Source organism: Rattus norvegicus, chromosome 17, assembly GCF_021556685.1.
Source record: "Rattus norvegicus strain SHRSP/BbbUtx chromosome 17, alternate assembly SHRSP_T2T, whole genome shotgun sequence".
NCBI classification, from domain to species: domain Eukaryota; kingdom Metazoa; phylum Chordata; class Mammalia; order Rodentia; family Muridae; genus Rattus; species Rattus norvegicus.
Window position 1 is genome coordinate 61525085 of NC_141550.1, and position 18059 is coordinate 61543143.

Sequence of the window (18059 nt, forward strand, 5' to 3'; positions counted from 1 at the left end):
AAAGTAAACATCATGTAATATAGTAATTATGTATAAAACTCTAAAAACAAACCAGAAAGATTCCACTTATTATACATATACTGTATATTTTATTTGTAAACTCAGAATATCTCCTTTGAAGTTAGTGTTAAGTGGCTGGAGAGATGGGTTAGCCACTGAGAGTGCCTGCTGCTCTTCCAGAGGAATCCAGTTCAGTTCTCAGTACTCACACTGGGTTCCTCACAGTTCTTTTAACTCCAGTTCCAGGGGAGCCAGCGCCTTCTTCTGGCCTCCTCAGGTACCACATGGGACTTTTCTACCATGTTGCTCAATGAAAATATTAATTGAGAGTGTTCGTATATTTAAGAAGTGATAAGTATATATTGTAACATACTGAAATCAGATGAATGAAACAGGAAACAAATTATGTTTACCATGTAGGATGGTTTATAAAATTCAAGTCTTTTTTCTTTGTTTTTTTAATACATTTTTTATTAATTTTGTTATCTGACAGTTATGTACATGTATATAATATAGTCTGATTACATCGCTTTACCTCCCTCCTATCCCTCAACTCTCCCACATTTCTAACATCTTGTAAAAACAAAACAAAATGAAAACCTTATTTATTTATTGTTTGGGAAAACGGGTGGGTTCGTGCTACAATGTGTAGATGGAGGTCAAAAGACAACTTGTGGACATCACTTCTTTTCCTCACCATGTAGGTCCTCCACCAAGGATTGTCTAAACTTGGATAATCAGGCTTGGCAAGCAAGCGTCTTTATCCACCGAGCCATCTCCTCAGATCATGACTCACAAACAAACATCTCACACTTTGTTTTGCTTTAGAATCTGATTTGAAACATAACATTTTTTAAAAAAAACTTTGTATGTGATTTTTATTCTAAGACACACTTTCAGTGTGCGATTGAATGCTAATAGAAAGGACCTATAATTTCTGTTATTGTGAGTATAGTTTGTTAGTTGACTTCCTAGCACTACAAGAAATATCTGGGGGAAGCTGAATTTTAAGGAGAATAGATTTACTTTGAGAGCCTAGCCCACTGATTTAGGCTGTGAGAAGGAAGAAGCACCATGGTGAGACCACGTGGCAAAGCAAAGCACACAAAATTATAACATCTGGACATGCCCTGCAAAGCTAACCTGCGGAGTGGGTGTTCCCTCTTTGATATACTACTTTACGAGTCCTTCTGTGAATTAATCAAGATCAAAAGAACTTAATATTTGATAATTCCGGTTCAACAGGTAAAGGTGCGTAACACGAGGCCTGATGACCCAAGTTCAATCCCCAGGGCCTCATGATAGGGGAGAGACTGACTCGGCGGTTGCTTCTGACCTCCATTTTACACCAAGGCACATAAATAGATATATGTGATATAGATCACCATGAGATAAATAATGTGATAAAAAAGCTTACGTACCTAACACTATACGTGATTATAATAGCACCACAGGAAACCAGTGCACTCTCTATTCTCATTAGGGAGAGTGCTCCATTTTTACAACTCTGTATGTGCAGACTGTTCGTTTGGCCACACTAATTGAATCCAAAGTAGTGGTGCTTTTTAACACATGATTTTTCTTTAATATTTTCATTGAACTGCAGTAACAAGCACAGGTTATTCCAACCCTAAATTTTCATGGAATGAAGTTAGAGTAAACAACTTAAACCATTTGGACCAGAAAGTTTTATTCTTGTTGATCTAATGTAATAAGTAAAGAAAACAGAAAGGCTTTACTTACAGCTCTTGGTCCCTATGCATTAGCAATCAATAACCTTCCTGTCCTAAGTGGGAATATATTTCCCAGGGATTTTAAATCCCTCTCTCTCGGTTCTGTGTGAATGCTTTAGAGATACAGAAGTAACATCCAGTCCAGGAGAAAACATAATTCACAAAGCCATGCCCTAAGAGAACTGTCAATTCATCTTTAGGACTCAAAAGAAACAAGTTAGTTTTAGTGTAAGCCATCCTGACAGACAGCAGTAAATTCTGACTGCAAGGGGGACGACAATCAGAGAGGGTTTCCCAAAGGAAATCCAATTAAACACCTTCCAAACTAAAGGAGCCAGAGGGCATATTGCACTCTCCATATATCCAGATAAAATAAAGACGAAGAAAGAAACTCTTCAAAATGACAAAGTATTAAAACCTTCACTAGCACAAAATAAATATCAAAAACCCTCACACAGGAGGGAAAAAATATAAGTATTCTCACGATGTATATTCACTGACTGTTGGAGTGGTCATTGGTCCCACTCACATCCTCTGAAACTGAGGGTGCTTTGCAGGATTTGACATTTTTTTTTCTAGTAAGATCAGCAATCTCTATAAAACCTTTCACTGAAAATAAGCCGGAAATTGACCTTTAAGACCAACATCTTATTCTAAAAGGCACTATATTGCAGTGATTTTAGTGGAAGCCTTTACTTAGGAAACACAGAAGACAGTCTTTATGCTGCCTTTTCCCGTTTCTGAGTGCAAAGCTTCTTTGAAAATGGCCGTTGCTTTTATTTTGCATTTGTTAACCATAATAGCAGAAACACCAAGAGCATCGTGAGATGCAATCCTCCCATCGGTCAGTATTCACAAGTCCCCCTCACGGCTGTTTTCCTTCTTTCTTTCCCTTAATTCCAGGACCTTGTGACACAGAATATTTTAAGACCCGAAGTCATTGGTGAGCTTTCAAGGACCGTCTAATAACAATCTAATGCCCATTCATTTCCTGTAGCTAACACAACCTACCATTTTTAATGCTGTCAAACCAACGTGGCCAGCGCGGGACCTTTAGAAATAATTATATAGTGCTGGAAGTTGACAGACGTACTCTACTCTTTAAAATTAATTCTTAGAATTAACACTGCCCCCTTCCTCAAATTCTTCTCACAGTCTCCTCCAAAAGGCAGCAAAGAAAGTGTTTTTATGAAGCTTTAAAATTCTCAGAAGCGCTTACCTTTTTTTTTTTTAAACTGGAGCCTCTGTTATTGGTCTAACATTTATCCGCGCAGGCTTTTCGTTTTGTACGAATTATTTACATTGAGTTCAATTAAGTTTATGGTTTTCGCCGAAGGATGACATGTATAGTACCTATTTTATTTTTTCAATAAAACGGCCTTGCCTGCTCACTAAAGCGTTCTCTGAGGGAGATCCTTGGCTCTCCGAGCTGAGGCAAACAAAGCTGTTTTTCTGGCGACCGTTAGAAGGTTGAGACAGTTAGTTCCCAAACACTTCAGCACACCGAGGTTACATTATGTGATTTTTTTTTCTTTAAAAAGTGCATTCTAATGTTTCTTAACCTGATAAAATGTGATTAATCCTTTGTAAACACTTTTTAAAAAGTACTTCATGTGCTGGAAAGAAGTTCAGAAATTCAGAGTAACTTTATGTGAAATAATATTACCCTTACATCAGCATAAATTAATTTCAATAAAAGTGTTGGTGACTGGCCGTGAGGGAAATGAAACATATCGCTGTTTACACTCGTCTGTCCCAAAGTGAAAGGACTCCTTGTCCTTGTGATTCGCATGCCGCCATGTGGTGACAGTTGTGCATTATTGTCTCGGGTGTTTGATGGTATGGGAGAAGTCTGGGGTGACCTCAGAATGCTCTTGCTAAGGGCAGCTGCTTAGTGCTGAATTCTATTTCATAACCATCTGTGAAGTCAGCACATCTCCTCAGAACTCTCCTGTGGCTTGCAAGCGATCGAGCAGACCAGGCTGTAAGCACAGGACAGCCAGATCCGTTTAACAGAAAGGGGCTCTCGAGACATTCATGGGTGAATCGGGAACTGCACACTGGGGCGGCTGTATTTATTAAAATCGTGGCAGATGCAAACGTGTAGTTGGACTATATATATATATCACATACATATACCCCCAATTTTTGGAAAATTATCACAAATTCATTGGTTTTTACATTTCATTACATTTTCATTGTCATTTCATTACTTTTCATTAAATAGAATGATAAGATTCTTGAGATTTTCAGCAAAAAGTATTTGTGTTTTAATCCATGTATTTTTTTTTCTTTAGGCTGATTGAAGGACTGGTTGATGAATGCTTCTCAAGTCTGGCTTCCTGGCCAAGGGAGTGGTATATCCTTGGACAGAACATTTGGCAGCTTGTGTCCGCCCACATTTCAATTGTATCTAGCCTTCTCTGTAGCGAGAGCCAGTCTTCGGATGTTGGATATACAACCAGCAGCTGCTTCCTGGAGATCCTGGTCTGGGGACCCAACCATATCCAGTAAAAGCTGTCATACACCAAGGAGGAGAGAAAAGAAGAAAACCATTAATCCAGAGGCATAAAGCTAGGCTATGGAAATAAGTTGAAACGGGATGTATTTTTTAAAAAAGCAGCGAACAGGTTAGGGAGAGTGTTCTGTGGGTAGGAATGCTTACCATGTAACCGTGAGAACCCAAGTTTGGATCCCCAGCATGCACGTTAAAGCTCAGCATAGCCTCGTGCGCTTATAATACCAGCAGTGGCCAGGAGAGGTGGATGCGAGCATGCAAGCCAGATAGCATCATTGGAATGGTGAGTTTCAGGTTCGGTGGGAGCCCCTGAATATGCTGAGGGTAGTGAGACGGGACACCAGGCATACTCCTCTACCCTCTGTTCTCACACACAGAGACATATGCGCACCCTTAACCCCTACCATGTGCACCTCCACACGTATGTAGACCGAAGCAACCCACATGTGGAGAGCCCCCTTTATGTGAAGGTAGAGGCTTATTGAGCTTCAGGAATTTCTCACACGTTCTTACAGCTTCATGGCTACAGGTTCGCTTCTGAAATTTCTCTGGCACCCTTTTGGCTTTTCTACCGCTCAGTGCAGACTAGCAGCATGTTGTCCCCAGGTGCCTAGCACATCCTTTTATGTTTAATTCCCCAAATTTAGAGTTTGGTCCACTTAGCCGAGTAAGCTCCTGATCCCTTAGTAAATCCAATGTCCCCCAATGCCAAGTACGGGGTTTGTATGTGGTGACTTCAGCTGCCATTCCAGACGTTCCTCTCCTGCTATATCGCAAAGAGTAAGGAGCCTTAATTGATGCTGCCGCATTGCTTAAAACACCCTCTTACTTTCCTCTCTGGCTTTGTGAAGTTTATACTTTCATAGACACGTATCCGCTGCATATCCAAACAGCTATTCCACAAAGCCACAACCAATTTTCATCAGGCAAAAGGGCCATTTCTCTCACTTGAGGCTGTGCGGTTGACTCAAGTGTCTACAACTCTTGGACTCTTACCATTTAAGCAGGTACTGGGTTCCTGTTTTCTGTCTGCTAGATTGCGAACACTTAGGAAATGTATGATGCCATACACAGTGTATATACAGATCAGGTGCCAAGTAAATGCCAAATAAATGAGCTAGAACTTTTTAAATCTAGAAATATGACTCAGTACGATATTTTAGAAGTTAATTGGATCCTAGACTGTCTATGCGGAAGGACTGGAATACAAATTTGGATAATGCCAGGAAACGGAGATGACTGTCAGCAAAGAATATCAGAACGATAAGCATTGGGAGACAGGGTACATGGACCACACTTGGGGTTTGGATTATATTCTCCCCCCAAAATGATTTAATCATTTTAAGCACGGGAGTGACATGACCATGTATGTATTTTAGAATGTGACAGCAGTGTGCAGGGTATGGAGTGTAGGGAGAAATGCTGGAAGGCCTGACTCACGTCACAGATGACAAGCCGTGAATGAAGGCTAAGTGTAAGGAAGAAGGAGTTAACTTAATGACCACACTGGGAAGAAATGGAAAAATGCTGCAAGAAACACTGGATACCCAGAAAGAAGGTAGAAAGGGTAATTTCACATCACCCATGAACTCCAATCCAGGTGGATTAGTGTCTTAACTGAGAATTAAAAATATGTAAGACATTTACAAATTGTATATAAGGACATCTTAATCTGACTGGGATGTTGAAGGTTGTCTGGCTTCTCTGTCCCTTGACCTCCACCTCCGGGGTCACACCCTGGTTCTCACTGATCAACACTCTCGATTATTTGCTCCAACTCTCTGGCTGCAGCTCCTCCCTGAGACGTGGCTGTCCCGTAATTGGCACTTGCTTTCACTGCCCATGTTGGTCTTCACAGCTTTTCCCTCAACGGTCCTTGCCCGTTGGCTCAAGTGCCCCAGTCACTCAGCAGTCACTCTTTAGCTTTTCTTAGGCCTCCTTATGTGATATCCTCTCATGAAAGTCACAGTGGTAACAAAGCCGGCTCTGATTCTTGAGTGACCAATGGTCCCCAGGCTTGGCAGGAGGCAGATGAACCCCCTGTAAGTCCGAGCACAAGCCATATATGCTTTTCCTCTTTATTCTGCTCCCTTCTTCATGCTTCTCAGAGTCCAGCTCCTGTCTTCAGTCTTCATTCTCCTATGCTGCTGTGCAGCCAGAGTCAATGGATAGCCCAAATGAACTCTGATCCTCTGCAAAGCCACTACCTAAGCATGGCTATTAGAACTCAGCTATGAAGAACCCTGTTCCAGCTTTGTCTCCCCCATCTCAGTCACAGCCATCTTTCCAAGGTCTCTGTTACACTTATATTCTACATCCAATTCCTCCTCTTTAGAATAGTTTACTATCATAGCCCCCTGTCTGTAGACTCCATTTCTAGAGGTTTTGTTTTGTTTTGTCTTTGTTTTTTTGTCTTCATTGAAACATACTGGGCCTGTGATATGACTCAGAGGGTAAAGACATTTGCCACAAGTCACGTGATCTGAGCTTGACCCCTAGAACCCAGAAAGGGAAGGTGAGAGAGGAAGAAATGAAGAGAGAAGGAGAGAGGGAGGGAGAGGAGGGAGGTGAGAGACGGAGAGGAGGGAGAAGGAAGGTAAGAAAGAAAGAACAAAAGAAAGAATAAGAAAGAAGAGAGGAAGGAAGGCAAGGGGAGAGGGATTGAGGGAAGAAGGGAAGGAGAGGGAGAGAGGGAGGGGAGGGAGGGGAGGAAAAGGGAGGAAAGAAAAAGTAAGGGGGGGGGGCGAGAATGGAAAGACAAGAAAGAGGTTTTCAGTTGTTTCCTAGTGACCCAGCGCTTTGCAGACCTCACTTTCAGTCAGGATGGAGCCCCAGGCATCCTGAAGATGACACATTTGCACAGCACACCAGTGCCCAGCACACAGGTAGAGCCCCATCAATGGTGTACATGCAGTGATTTTTCACCAGTTTCAGGACTTGATGATGTGCTGGAGGCTGGCCCTGGTAGACTAGGAAGGAAGAAGAAGGAATTTTGGCCTTGAGGTCAGTCTGGCTCTTGTCAGCACTTGTTCCAGGGCCCTGCTGTTGAATTCGATGACCCAGGCTTCTCTGGGCATCTGCCGCTGCTTCCTTGCCAGGCTCCCTTGGTTAGGAAACCCTTGATCTGATGCCTGTCAGAATCAAACACACATTTCTGCTTCTTCTCCCTCAGGCCAGGTTGTGGTTCTGTGGTCCCCCTTCCAGCTCTCCAAGAATCAGCTGTGTTTATTCCAAACACTGGACACCAGTTACACAATTCCACACTGAAGAAACCAGAGAACTGAAAGTGAGGGCAGCTGGCAGAGTGCTGGCTCTTGTAGGAGTCGTCCAGGTAACCGTTCACAAGAAGAAAGTTTCTGTCCATTCACACGCTTTGTGTTACATGTCTTATCCAGGCTGGTGCCTACCTTGTGGGACACTGAGTGAACTTTCCCTGTACCTGACAATGTACCAGGATGGCAGCTTCTCTTTAGGGAATTCACTTTGCCTAAGTTCTTACGTTAAACGTGATTCTTCACTCTGCCCATGTAGAATGCTTATTGATATTTTTGCTAAAAACTGACCAGCAGAGCTTCATAAGATATTGTTTTACGAGTCTAACCTGGGCTGGGTGATAGCGCAAGTAAAATGCTTGTCTTGCTTAAGGATATGAGCTCGGTCCCCTGAATCATGTCTTTCTTTTATATATTTTTGAAGAGTAGAAAACGAAATCCCAGCATGGCGGAGGTAGGGACAGATGGATACCCGACCAGTCACCCTGGTTTACACTCACTTGGCAAGTTCCAATCAAACGAGAGGCTCTGTCTCAAAAGCAAAGTGGACAAGAGTTAAGGTTGTCCTCTGGCTTCCAACCACACGCCTACACACATGCTTGCTACACACGAGCATTCTAGAAACAGAAGAGGGAAAACGTGGTCCACGCAGTGGGCTGTGCAGTGTTTCCATATATTTACCTGGCTTGTCTCTCTGGCTCCAGACCAGCAAGGGACCTAATGTTTGCACAATTTGAATGGTTTTATTAGCTGCCAAATTGCTGTGTACCAAGCACTGGGATTTCCTTCTCACCAATGAAGGTAGCCTGCACTGTCCGTTCTCCTTACCTGCAAACATTCTCTTTAACAAGAGTATAGACTTGTGAGTTCAGAATTTTCAGTGCACAAAGGCTAGAAACAGCTTGATATTTAAAAGGCAGACTACGAGGGAGAGCCCCATTTAATAGCTAAGAGGCCCGCCCAGGACTCTTTTAAGTTAACTGTGCAGTCTAAATCCATGGTTTTCCCATAACCCAACAGTATCTTCTTTTCTGCGAATGTTCCTTGTTGCTGTGTAAGACACACTGAAGCTGTGTCTGGACTTTTACAGACTAAGCAAGGGCCAGTTCCTACCCAAGCCACCATCTGAACACAGTGGGCCATGTACATGGCTTAGTTTGGAACCAGGCTCTGGAACATGTTTTCATTTTTCTAAGAGCGTCACAAACAAGACCCTTAGAGGAATGCTTTAAAAGAAGGATAAACATCCACGAGTCAGAAGCTGTGCCCCAAATCCTGGCTTTGATGAGCCAGCCGTTAGGCAGGAGCTGGTATATCCTCCCATCACTAGTACAGAGCACCAGGAGAAGGCAGGGTCCAATCTTTTGTGACAGTTACACTTATAAAGCAGGGCTTTCCCTGGGAGAGCAGATGCAAATTGGGCACAAGTGAGCACGGAGTCCATAGAGCTGTTTGCTATATGCAGTTTGATCCAGCGATTTTTTTCCAACTATAAAGGCATTTTTAATATTATGAGGGGAAAACACCTCGGGTTCCACTTTTTGAAGTGTTTGTTCCTTTCAGAAGCTTTTCTCTTTTTAATCATTCCCTTCCCCCAAACACACCCAAGGACTTTATATTTATGGGGAGTTTCATATATATACCGAAGGAAAACCAGCCTCTCTGCTTTTAAAACTTAATTGCACAGAGCACTTTAAAACATCATTCAAACACATAACGTTTTACAGCTTGGACTGACAAGGACATAGGGAGGGCACAATGGGTGGCTTGTGGATTGGGTGGGAGGACTGAGAATGCTTCCTACTGTGTAAAAGGCTTTGATCCTGAGGCTGTGCCCTGAGTATACAGCTGTGACCTGTGGCTCACATCTCTTGGAAGGTGAGACTTAGGTAGCCTGGGAACCAATCGGTGTCTGCATCCAATTTTACTCTCATATTTAACAGTTCATGGCTTTATGCTGCATTTCAGTTGTATGAAAAATACGGACCCATTTGAGTGATAACAGATTTTCCTGTGGTTAGACTCCACATTGCTTGGGTGAGCAGAGTTTGGAAATATAGGGGTTTTAATTACAGCTGGATGAGACCCGAGGTACCTGTGTACATGCCCAACTTGGAGTTTTTCCAGCAGGACCCCATTTCCAAGGCTGATTTGAGTGGAGGAGCCTTTGGCTATTTTCCTGTTGAGGTCACAAAGAGTAATGACTACCTCTGCTTGCAAAGTGGCTTTTCTCTGACACAGCCAGTCTCTGAGTCTTGGTAATTCATCTCATGTGATATTGGACCTGAACCAGTGGCTTCAAGATACAATATGCTGTTGCAGCTTGGGACAAAATGTTGCTTCTGTTGGTCAGTGCAGAGAGGCTTGAAGGATGGGCTCTTCACTGGGCTATGCTCTCCTGCAGCTGACAGAAGAGCATAGCATGTACTGTGGATTGAATGTCTGCACCAAAAGTCATGCTGAAAAGTAAGCCTATGGTGAGGCATTAAAAGGTTAGATATCTGGAAAGAACCCAGATGTCCTTCAACAAAGGAATGGATTATAGAAAATGTGGTACATTTACACACAATGGAGTACTATACAGCTATTAAAAACAATGACTTCATGGAATTCTTAGCCAAATAGATAGAACTAGAAAATATCATCCTGAGTGAGATCACAAAAGAACACACATGGTATGCACTCACTGATAAGTAGATATTAGCCCAAAAGCTCAGATTAGCCAGATACAATCCACAGATCACATGAAGCTCAAAAAGTTGGAAGACCAAAGAGTAGATGCTTCAGTCCTTCTTAGACGGGAGAACAAAAAACAGGAGGAAATATGGAGACAAAGATTGGAGCAGAAGGAAAAGTCATCCAGAGACTGCCCCACCTGGGGATCCAGCTCATATACATACAGCCACCAAACCCAGACAACACTGCAGATGCCAAGAGGTGCATGCTGACAGGAGCCTGGAAATATAGCTGTCTCCTGAGAGGCTCTGCCAGAGCCTGACAGAGGCAGATACTCACAGACTGAGAACAGGGTCCACAGTGGAGAAGTTAGAGAAAGGATTGAAGTAGCTGAAGGGCTTTGCAACCCATAGGAAGAACAACAATATTAACCAACCAGTACCCCAGAGCTCCCAGGGGCTAACCACCAATGAAAGAGCATACCTGGACATACCCATGGCTCCAGCCTCATATATAGCAGAGGATAGCTTTGTTGAACATCAATGGGAGGAGAAGCCCTTGGTCCTATGAAGGCTCTATGCCCCAGTGTAGGAGAATGCCAGGGTGGGGAGGAGGGAAGGAGTAGGTGCGTGGGTGAGCCCCCTCATAGAAGCAAGGGAGGGCGGGATAAGGGGTTTCTGGAAGGGAAACCAGGAAAGGGAATAACAGTTGAAATGTAAATAAAGAAACTATCCAGTAAAAGGGAAAAAAGGGTAGGAATCTATCTAATCCATGGTATTTAGAGGCAAGAGGTAATTAAGGTTAAATGGGGCCATAAGGGTGGGGCTCTAATCCAATAGTGGCTTTATGAGAAGAGGAATGATCTGAGTTACGATTCTTTGTGTTACCATATGATGTCCTCAGCTGATGATGGGGCTCTGCTGAGAGTCCTCAACAGCAAGAAGGGCTTCACCCAATTCTGTTTGCCAATATGAAAATGTCTAGTCTTCATAATCTTTATAAATTACTGTGAGCTTTCATTATAGTAACAGAAAGGAGACTAAAATCATGTTTATGATGTGTCTTAGATACGCTAGTTTTGCTGACTTGCTGTCCCTCCCTGAGATTCTTGCTCACATTTGAATACATTCCCTTTATGGGATTTCCTCTGTATTTTGGGGGTAGGGGAAAATGATCGCTTGTAGCTATTTCCTCCAGTTGAAATAAGAGGAAGAAGGAAGGCTGACTAGACAGCTTAGAAAGCCCAGACATTTGTGAGAATCACCAGGTCCCTCTTCAACTCTTGATCTACAGTGGAGGGGGCTGCAAGTCATGCTGGGAGCCCTAGAGGTATAGCTTTCATGGGTCATCACCCAGGCTGAGATGGCCCTTCAGGTTATGCAGCTGCCACTGGGCAATCCAAGCTCTTATAAATAACCCGGTTCACTCACTGGCTCTTGCTGGACTTGAACAGAATCATTTCTCTGGTCTCACATCACTACCTTTTCTGGGGTAAATATATCTTCCGGGGAAAAGTCACACAGCAATGATGTTGAAAAAAGGTCTTGTTCAAGGTCAGGCTGGCCTTGAACTTGGAATTCTCCTGCCACAGCCTCCCCAGTGCTGGAGTTACAGTTGTTCTCCAACACGCTTGGCTCCACACCAGAAAGCTTTTGTGCTCAGCTTTCGTGAAGTCAGAATGCTAGAGCGACAGAGTGGGCAGTAGCATTGGCATACATAAGATACAATGACTTTGCAGAAACACTTGTGGATGATTTGATCAGTTGGGTGAGGAGGCAGGGATTTTGTACCATCCCCACAGAGAGGAAGGTGGTTATAGAAATCCTCTACATGTTCCACTTGTGCTGTTGGTCAGAATACCTTCAAGTTTCTGCTCAACTTTTCTTATATCAAGTGTAACATATGTCTGTGCATATACTTTTTTGGCTAAAAATGTAAAGGGGTGATTGGATAATATTGTTTAGAATTTCACCCTACAGATTAGATTCCAGTGGCTTGTTCCCTTGGAGGAAATAGTCCCATCGACTATGTTGTGCATATCTGAATTGACACTTTGACAGTGACACCTCAGTTTAAAGCCTGGCTTTACTTTCTAACTCTATGTGACCTGGGGGTAATTCTCCAAGACTGACTGTGCTGTTAATAAGATTAGAATTTGTCAGGTATTTTGCTAACACAGCAGATGTGGGGATTAAACATTACAGTGAGTTTTAAGTGCTCCACCATGCACTTAGAAGTGCTGGCTTGGAACAAGACCATTGTCATTGTTTTCTGGAGTTGGAGGATGTCAAACAGAAAGACTAACATTTTACAGAGTTTGGTAGCACTTAACCCAAGCACTCAAGAGGCTGAAGTAAGTTGAGGGTGAACTAGTCTACCAGGTGAAACCTTGTCTCAAAACCCTAAAACAGAAAAAGAAAGGAAGGAAGGAAGGGAGAAAGGAAGGAAGGAAAGAAGGGATCTAATGTATTTTTCAAAACAAGCAATTTTAATCTAGTAATATTGAAAACCAATACAAAAACAAAAGATTTGTGGTATCCTATGAAGTAGATGAAAGTTGATATGCCAAACCTGACATATTTATGTTAATAAATATAGATTATTAAATTAATATTCAAATTAGTTTCCTCTTAGTTAATCTCTAGTTCCAAGGATGTCTTGTTGGTGAACAGAGGCATAAAATAATCTAGTGAAATCTGGGATAAATACATCTGGGCGTGATAAACAGGAGTTTAAAGAATAACAAAGTGTTGGGATCTTAAACACTCACAGGCAACACTTGGAATCTTGTCAGTGCAATTGCCCTGAAGTTCACTTTTGTTCTTTTGATTTGACTGTGATGTCACTGTCTCTGTTGAATGTTACGGAATCTTTCCATTTTCTTTGTACTAATTCTAAACCTTCATGACGCTGTAACCTACGTATTGGACTTCTGTTGCTGGGACAGGATACTGACACAAAAATGTAAAGAGAGAAATGGTGTTTGGTTGGGTTTAGCCCATAGTCTTTGGCTTCACTGTTTCTGTGCCCATAGTTAAGGTGGATCGTCACAGTGTTGGAAGTATGTGGTAGAAGGGGCTTAACTCACAGTGGATAGGAAGAAGAAAGGGCTAGGGAGGGGGCTTAACTCATGGTGGATAGGCCTAAAGAAGGATCATGGTGGGTAGGAGGAAAAAAGACTAAGGGGGGCATTAAGGACAAGACACAGTACCCAAGGACATACCCTGAGTAACCTTCTTCCTCCAGATATGCCCCTCCTCCTAAAGTTTTCAGAATTTCCCAGAATCCCTACCTCTCCACACAATGTTAGTGTCTGTGGTATCCTGATACTGTCCCCTTCTCCCTGACTGTTCTTTTTCCTTTTCTTTCCTTCCCTTCCCCCTTTCCTTCCCCTTCCCTTCCCCCTTCCTTTCACCTTTCCTTTCCCTCCCTTTTCCTTCTCCCTTTTCCTTCTCCCTTTTTCCTTCCCCTTCCTTTTTTCCTCCCCTTCTTCCTTTTTCCCTCCCCCTTCTTCCTTTTTCCCTCCCCCTTCTTCCTTTTTTCCTCCCCTTCTTCCTTTTTCCCTCCCCCTTCTTCCTTTTCCCTCCCCTTCTTCCTTTTCCCTCCCCCTTCTTCCTTTTTCCTCCCCTTCTTCCTTTTTCCCTCCCCCTTCTTCCTTTTCCCTCCCCCTTCTTCCTTTTCCCTCCCCTTCTTCCTTTTCCCTCCCCCTTCTTCCTTTTTTCCTCCCCTTCTTCCTTTTTCCCTCCCCCTTCTTCCTTTTCCCTCCCTTTTTCCTTTTCCCTCCCCCTTCTTTCTTTTTCTCTCCCCTTCCTCTTTTTCTCTCCCGTTTTTCCCTTCCCTTTTCTTTTCCCTTTTCCCTTCCTCCTTTCTCCCCTCCCCCTTTTCCCTTCCTCCCTTCCTCCCCCTTTTTCTTTTTTCCCCTTTTTCTTTTTCCCCCTTTTTTCTTTTTCCCCCTTTTTTCTTTTTCCCCCTTTTTTCTTTTTTCCCCCCTTTTTCTTTTTTCCCTTTTTTCTTTTTTCCCCTTTCCATCTCTTTCCCTCTTTCCGTCCCTTTTCCCCTTTCCGTCCCTTCTCCCCCCTTTCCCCCTTTCTTCCCTTCCCTTCCCTTCCCTTTCCTTTTCTTTCCTTTCCTACTGATGCCTTTATAATTTTGTTGTACATTTGGGAAATTGTTTCTTAAATTTAATTTTAATGTTTCTTTGTTTCCTGAATGTTTTAAAGAACAGAATCTTGTTCTAGCTTCACAAGGATGATGGCCTTTCTATCTCACTAAGGATGTGGACAATTTAACATTCTTTTCCCTCTGTTATTCTCTATTTGTTTATTTCCACCCACTTTGGTCTCTGCCACATTCAAGTGTCCACTAAATTTCAAGTACTTGGTTTCATGATTGGAATTCTGATCTTATATCTAGCTTGTTAGCTTTCTGTTTTGCTCCAGTGTGATGTGGGGTTCTGGAGTTCTTCAGAATTGTATTTTCCAGGCGATATCAGCTCAAAGGCAGTTGAAATATAACTCTCACTTGCTGATACATGAATGCTGGTTGGAGTTGAGTCTTCCTGGAAGGGATGCTCTGTCTTACAGCTTACAGGTATGTGCTGTCTTAATCTCCGCTCACAGTTCAGTTACTACTGCAGTGGCTGCTGTCTTTTCTAGTGTGATGGGAGTAAGATTGTAAATCAGCTGTACAGAGTTGTGTATGGACTCTGGCTTTTGCTAAGTTCTTGCCAAAGCCTCCCACTTTTAACCCTTCCACTGTCAGCTCCTAAGGGCTCAGATGCATCCCTACTGTGTGCTGGCTCTGCTGCAACCCCACTGGTGACTGAACTTGGACTCCTTATGTCTGCCAGACAGTGGCCACTGGACAGTCAGCTCTGAATGTTTCTCTTTTCCTTCTGCCCTTGTTTCCTTTGCAGCTCTCCCTCCAATTCACCCTTCCCCTGTTGGTCAATGGTTTTGTTTCAGTTTTATTTGTTAGGTTCCTTAGCTTTAACATTTGTAGACTTCAAAAGGAAGTCCCATTAGGTTGAGGAGTGTAATCTGGTTTCTACAGCTAAGGATCGTGTCCTGCTAATGCCACTGCAGGAATAGTGCCCACATTGCCCCTAGGTCAGAGATTAAAAGTCTGCTTGGTTTCCTGTGTTCTTTCTAAGATCAACATTGTAAGAGAATATTTAAATATGTATAAGATGGTAAGATGTATAAGATGTGTGTGTGTGTGTTTCTTTTCAAAATTCTGTTTGTTTGTTTTTTGTTTGTTTGCTTGTCCGTTTATTTTCTAAAGAGAGAAAGAAAGAAAATGCATAAAGTTTTGGGTGGGTAGGGAGGTAGGGAGGATCTGGGAGGGGTTGAGAGGAAACCACGATCAAATTATATTGTCTGGGGAAAAAAAACACAAAGAGAAAGAAACAAGAAACGGTGACAGGATTTTCAGGAAATCATACATCAGTACTCACTCTGGAACTTGTTGCTGTTCGTTTGTTCGTTTGTTTTTTTGTTGAGGTAAGGTCTTGTTGTGTATCCCAGATTGGCTTTGAACTTGTGATCCTCCTGCCTGTGCCACCATGCCTGGCATTGAGGTTGCTGAAATGTATATTGCTTTCATTTCTCCAACTGAATTTTTTTTTTTTTACTTTGGATACGGTCCTGGTGAGTTTTATATCAATGCTACTCAAGCTAAAGTCATTAGAGAGGAAGGAACCCCAACTGAGAAAATGTCTCCATGAGATCAAGCCTGTGGGGCATTTTCTTAGTTATTCATGTGGGAGGCTCCAGTCCACTGTGGGTGGTGCTACCTCAGGGCAAGTGGTTTTGGTTTCTATAAAAAAGCAGGCTGAGCAAGCCAAGGTGACTGAGTCGGTAAGCAACATCCCTCTAAGGCCTGCATCAGTTCCTGGTCCCAAGGTCCAGCCCTGTTTGAGTTCCTATCCTGATAGCCTTCAGTGATGGACTGCTCTGTGAAAGTGTAAGTTAGGTTGTTTTACAGTAGCAGTAGTAACCCTAATCAAGACGCACGCAATAGCCTTGTCAGGAAGTTTGTGATTTCATGGTAGGAATCAGAGGCAAGTGGAAGGTGGCGTTCCAAATTTTACATAGAAAACTACTCAATAAATTCAGGAAAGTTGCAGGACATAAAAGCAACATATAATGGGAAACATTAACAACCAACTCATAAATGATATCAGCAAACAATCCACTTGTAAGAGATACAAAACAAAACAAAACAAAAGTACAATACAGTAATAAATTGGAAAATGTTCTTTAAGTCAAAACTATAAAGTACTGGTGAAAAAGAGTGGAGATGACCTAAACAACTGAGCTGCTGTCCCTGTAAATGGATTGAAGAGTTAATATTGCTAACATGTCCACAGTTATCCCAGCAATCTCGTAGATCCAGTGTCCCCATCAGAGGTCCAGGGACATTGTTCCCACATAACCACAAACAGAAAAAAAATTGAAATTCATGTGGAACCACAAAAGTTTTTAAATTGCTAAAGCAATCTGGAACAAAAATGAACAAAACTGGAGGCATCGCCTGAACAGACACAAAGCCTGCACAGTTAAAACGCTTAAGATGAACGTAAATCCACCAGTAGGAGAAACTACAGGAAAACAGACACTGGGATAGGTGGTGTTCTTGGTTTTGTTTTGTTGTTTTGTTTTAAAAATAAACCCAAAATGGCCTAAAAACATAGGCTAGTGGAACAGAATAGTGCTATTCGGTTTTGACCAATTTAATTTTGACTAAGGTTTCGAGAACACAGGACAGTGAAAGGCTTTCATTTCAATACAGTGCAGTGACAGCTAGAGATTTATATGAAGAATGACAATAAAACCTTATCTGGCAAAGGTGAGAATGGAAGGAGGGACTGTGGGAGGAGGGGACTGGGTGGGGGAAGCTGCAGTCAAGAAGTAAAGTGAATAAATTAATTAATGGGAAAAAACCCTTATCGGGTACCATTTATAACAGTCAATTTGAAATGCATTAAGGCCAATATAAGTATTAAACTTTCTAAACAACTGGAAGAAGGCACAGACAAACTGACAATTGATCTGGGCACTGGTTTTTATTCCATTTTTGGTTTGGTTTGTTTGTTGTTTTGTTTATTAAGCAAACCCAGGAGCACAGGCAAAGCAAAGCATGAGTGGGCAGATGGGATCTTATTAACATCAGAAGCTTGTGCATGGACATCCAAGGAAGCAGTCCATGGAGCAGAAAGGCAACCTCAGAATGGAAGCCGGTGCCACGTCAACGTGAACAATGCATCTAATAAAGGCTAACAATGAGCATGCATAAGAGATTCAAATCAGTAGGCAATCAATGTAAACAACAACGGGCAAAATAGGAATAGACGTTTTCAAAGGGAGACAAAGCACAAGAGGGAAATGAGCGAGTGTTCAAGGTCACCAGTCACCAGAGAAATGCAAATAGCATCCGACAGGTGCACTATCTCACCACGGTCAGAAAGCCTGCTGTCAAAAGACAACAGACTGTTCTGAAAGAGACAGCAGCTGCTATTGAAAGGAATAGGAAGGTGCCCTCCAAATTAGAAATAGGACTAGCTTATTTTCAAATGATCTCACTTTCAGATTCATATCCAAAGGTGACAGAGTCCGAGGAAGACATCGGCACTCCCAGGCTCACTGAAGGGTTTTGACAACAGTAAATACATAGAGGCAGTCTAAGTGTCTGTCACTGGATGGACAGGCAAAGACAGGAGGCATACACAATGGAATAATACTCAGCCTTTAGGACAGCAAACCTTGCTATTTATGTCAACATGGATGGACCTGAAAAGCACCATGTTATGTGAAAAAAAAGCAGGCACAGACAGGCAAGCATGAGATCCCACTAACACGT

At 42.5% G+C, this 18059-nt stretch overlaps 1 protein-coding gene across 3 annotated transcripts in view; it reads right to left on the minus strand.

Annotated features, from left to right (window-relative positions):
• Nucleotides 1-534: 534 nt before the first annotated feature.
• The window catches only part of Odad2 (outer dynein arm docking complex subunit 2), a 193809-nt gene continuing 176284 nt past the window's right edge, over nucleotides 535-18059 (minus strand). For 2 of the 3 annotated variants that reach the window (XM_087590734.1, XM_087590735.1), the window contains one exon: nucleotides 3980-4250. In XM_087590734.1, the coding sequence (XP_087446860.1) occupies nucleotides 4137-4250 (114 nt within the window). In that variant the 3' untranslated portion in view covers nucleotides 3980-4136. 3 annotated transcript variants of the gene reach the window in all.